Source organism: Belonocnema kinseyi, chromosome 7 (genome assembly GCF_010883055.1).
Source record: "Belonocnema kinseyi isolate 2016_QV_RU_SX_M_011 chromosome 7, B_treatae_v1, whole genome shotgun sequence".
In the NCBI taxonomy this organism is placed as follows: Eukaryota; Metazoa; Arthropoda; class Insecta; order Hymenoptera; family Cynipidae; genus Belonocnema; species Belonocnema kinseyi.
In genome coordinates this window covers 24,278,940-24,283,102 of record NC_046663.1, presented here as the reverse complement: position 1 = coordinate 24,283,102, position 4,163 = coordinate 24,278,940, and the positions used below count along the sequence as shown (strand labels likewise).

Genomic DNA, 4,163 nt, shown 5'->3' with positions numbered 1-4,163 from the left:
AAATTTTTTCTTTTGGACGTTTCCGATGCTTGTCAATAACATCGAAACTGTTAAAATCGCCTATATTTGATTAGGTAACATTATTTAAAGATATTCCAGTATTCAATGAAAAGCAAACAACATCTTTTATAAACAAATTTTTTGTTGAAAGAATAGTTTGTACAATTATTCATAATTTTATGTTTTTTAAAACTTATATTGTAATACATTTGGTGAAAAACAATATAACGATGAAGATATTTCTTTTTAAAATTATTATTGCTGATATTATACACGAATTTAATAAACTCATGTATTAGTCCGGCATTTTTTTATAGAAAAATCCGTTCTTTTTATGCTGTTACTTTTATTTTAGTAAACAAATGCATCATTGGTGCATCAGTCGACGGAAAAATTCTCATTCATCAGTGTGAGACTTCTTAATAAGGAGCTTCATAATAATTTCAGCAACATTCTTGATTAGTTCCTGAATTCTATGACTTTTAAAAACTAATTAAACAAACAAATTCATTATTGGAGCATCTGTTGACGGAGACATTAATTTTTATCGGTCTCGGGATTTTAAAGTCTGAACTTGATGATTTCCGGGCAATTAATAATTAGTGGATAAATTTTATGGGGCCTTAAAAAAGAAATGAAAGCAATCACAAACTTGAATTGAAGGGACTGAGAAAAAAAACAACTATATCGTTCACAAATTTAAAAAAAAGCATATGTTTATTATGTTTGTTTAAAACTTTATAGTATTTATAAACTAAAAATTTGTTACATAGACAAATTCGCGAATAATGCATTTTTTTATTAAAATTGTTTTAAATAATCCTAAAATTGATCCACATATTAAGAACTGTTTTTAACTTATCGTGAAGTAGCGTATTGGGGTTTTCAAAAATTTGAGAAATCAGGCCTGTAATCTCTTGGATAAATCTTTTTGGCTTTTTTTCTTTTGCCCAAATTGATCAATATTTGTGTGCTGTACGCTATTTTAAATAAAAAAATTAATCTTTTTTCCCCACTGTGCGCACCTGTGCAACGCCCACGTTACCACCAGTACCGGTTTTGGGGTTTTGGTGTTCCCCTAGGTGGCGGAGGCATATCGAATCTGGATGGCAAATATCCTTTCACTCCATTGCCAAGGGTAGAGACGGCGAAAATCTGAGCACCCTGATACAGACCTGGACGTGCTTCATTGAATCCATGCGGCTCTGAAGATACATATAATATATCTAAGAAATGACCTCCGAAGACACATGCGTTGAGTTTAAGTGCATTCAGCTGAATAAATCGAACCACTCCATTATGAATATTCGGGTTAATTTCAAGGACCTAAGGGAAATTTAAAAATGTTATTTTTGTTAAAGGATAAATTTTTTATAATATTTGCAAAGAGATTGAATTATTACATGTGAACCTCCATTAAGAGGCACCCAGAGCAGTTTTCTTTGATCAATTGTCATACGGCCCAGAGTAACATGACCGCTGAAGATAGGAGGACTCTGGGTTTGATGCCAGTCATACAAGTCAAAGACGACATGAGGAGGCCCTACAAACAGTGAGTCAATTTCGAGTTAAAGTATAAAAACTTACATTTGCTCTCGATTTATTTATTAGTATGGTAGGTAAGCTTAGAGTGTGCCAAAAAATTTGACAATTATAACAAAAGATGTTGAAAATAAATATAATTTCATGTTAATAATTTCATTTTATGTTGAAAAACAATCCCCTTTTGTTCAAGATTAAACCATCTTTCTCTAAAAATTTCCAGTTAAATAATTAATTTTTTACCTAGAAAATAACAAATTAATCCAGGCAGTAAAGTTGAACCGCATCCCAGTGTAAGAAAAATTTACAGCTGTGTTCGATAAGAAGCTTTATCTCAAATAAGCAGAATAGGGGCAAATTTTTTTGCCCAAGTAGTGAAAGTAAAATGGCGTTTGATGGGACATTGTCTATAAAAACGTAAAGCGGCTTTAAAAGTCCAAAATACACTTCCTATTTTAATTTACACAAAAAGAACTTAGGTAAAACCGTAACGCTAGCTGTGAGAGAGTCGCCGCAATTCGGTTTGGCGTGGCGTCTGCTTCAGATTCGGGGCACTTGTTACCCCAAACTTGCCGAGATCAATCGCTGCTAAATGTGGGTACCAAATTTTCCTCATATGCGTAAGCGCGGATCTGTGCCGCAAGCGCCGCATGTGGAGAAAAGATCGACCATACTGTTGGTTAAACGCTTTGACCTGTTCGGGGTAATGGTTCTCTAGAAAGAGTCCATCCGTTCTATCAAACTGAAGTGGCGCTATTCATTGCATCATTGGCGCGACAACTGTTCGCGTTGCGTGAGCGCCTCTCTGTCAAACTTCTTTCCGTGTAGTTTTTAAATGAAGTCTTCTCACTCTTTTCTTTATCTTTTCTTTTACTTCTTTCTTCTTGATGGCACTTTCAGTGCTCCTCGTCGCGGTATAATAAAGTGCTATTTTCCTACCGCTCCGCGGTTAAGAAAAACAGAGCCTATTCTGCCTGTTTCAGATATATTAAGTTTTCAACAAAATAGTTTAGTTTTTAATAAACCCGATATCTCTTTGATTAAAAAACTATTTTTTAACTAAAAGTATAATAGTTTATATTTACGCCAATAAATATTTCAATGTTCTATACAAAAACTGTTAAATTGAAACCAAGATTAAGAATTGCTAACAAAATTGTTGAATTCACAACTCAAGAATGTGCATTTTTTACCATTAAATTGAATTCTTGACCTAAAAAGACGAGTTTTCATTCAACTTTCTTTAATTCCTAACTAAATATATAGAACTGTAACTAAAATAATGCATATTTTGTAGAAAAAACAAAGTTTTTACGAAATAGCTTAATTTTCATCTGAGGAAGATCAGTGTTCAATTAAACATAGAGTAGTAAATTGTTGGTTAAAAATATAATTTAAATCAATATTTCGAAGTAGTTTACTTTCAAATAAGTAGGTCAATTTTGAACCCAAAATGTTTTCTATTTACTACTCAAGGTTACCCATAACTTTATAAAATTGTTTAATTCGGAGAAAAATCTTTGGACCAAAGTAAAATTTGCGGCATGTGCTGAGTTTAGACTTTACCCTTTTTAATAAAAAACTAATGTTTTCTTGTTAAAAATTCAACAATTTGGATAAAAATTTGCCTCTATGAATTGAAAATTTATATTCAATTATTTCGTTGAACATCCACAATTTTGGTTGAAAAACGATTTTCATCGTAGAAAATTATGTTTTCCATTGCAAGTTATTCTTTACGTTTATATATTCATCTTTTCGGTTAAAATTGCAATTATTTTAGCAAAATATTTATTATTTTAGTTGAAAATTCACATTTTAGCCTGAACGTTGAACTGTTTTATGAAAAACCTATTAATGTTTTTTATTATGACGATTAAACATTTTAATTATAAATTCTTTTTTTTTAATTTTTTGTTGGAAAAATATCCTTTTTAGTTGAAAATTCACATTTTTTAGCAGAAATTAAACTTCTTTGTTGAAAGTTCATCTCGCTGGTCATAAATTCAATAATTCCAGTTACACATTCAACATTGCAGTTAAAATTACATCACGTTTGGTTGTGCATTAATGTTTTCAGCCTGAAAGGGGGAGGGTCGGTAAGGCCGGTTTTTGGCCTAATTTATTTTTGGACCAAAAAATCTGAAAAAATCATGGTAGTATCTTATAAGTAACCCGAGTCGATTGCATGCTAAACGAACTACCCTCCACCCCTCAGCCACCCCTACAAAAATAGGAAACACCACTACCCACCAACTGTATTTTCGAGAGATTTTACACTCTTAAACATGTATTCTGAGGTTAGCTCGGGTTTACTATGGTTTTCGGGGTCGCCGAATACAAATCTGGCGTCCTTTGACTTTTATCGCGTCAGGTTCAAGGTCATTGGAAGGTCAAATCGAGAGAAAACGGTAAAAAAATCCAAAAAAATACGTTTTAGGTTTTTGGAGTCGCTAATTACGAATCTGGCATCCGTTGAACTCTATCCCTTTTAAAAAAATTTTTTACCGTTTTTTCTCAATTTGACCTTCAAATGACCTTCAAATGACCTTGAACCTGAAGCGATAGAGTTCAACGAATGCCAGATTCGTAATTAGCGACTCCAAAAACCTATAACGTAT

The 4,163-nt window shown here is 32.4% G+C and overlaps 1 protein-coding gene across 1 annotated transcript in view; it reads right to left on the bottom strand.

Annotated features, from left to right (window-relative positions):
• Positions 1–264: 264 nt before the first annotated feature.
• LOC117177016 overlaps positions 265–4,163 on the bottom strand; it is a 15,636-nt gene continuing 11,737 nt past the window's right edge. The window contains exons 5-6 of the mRNA XM_033367470.1: positions 1,404–1,543; positions 265–1,326 (exon numbers count right to left, since the gene is read on the bottom strand). Of these exons, the coding sequence (XP_033223361.1) occupies positions 1,042–1,326; positions 1,404–1,543 (425 nt within the window). The 3' untranslated portion in view covers positions 265–1,041. The remainder of the gene's footprint in view (positions 1,327–1,403; positions 1,544–4,163) is intronic.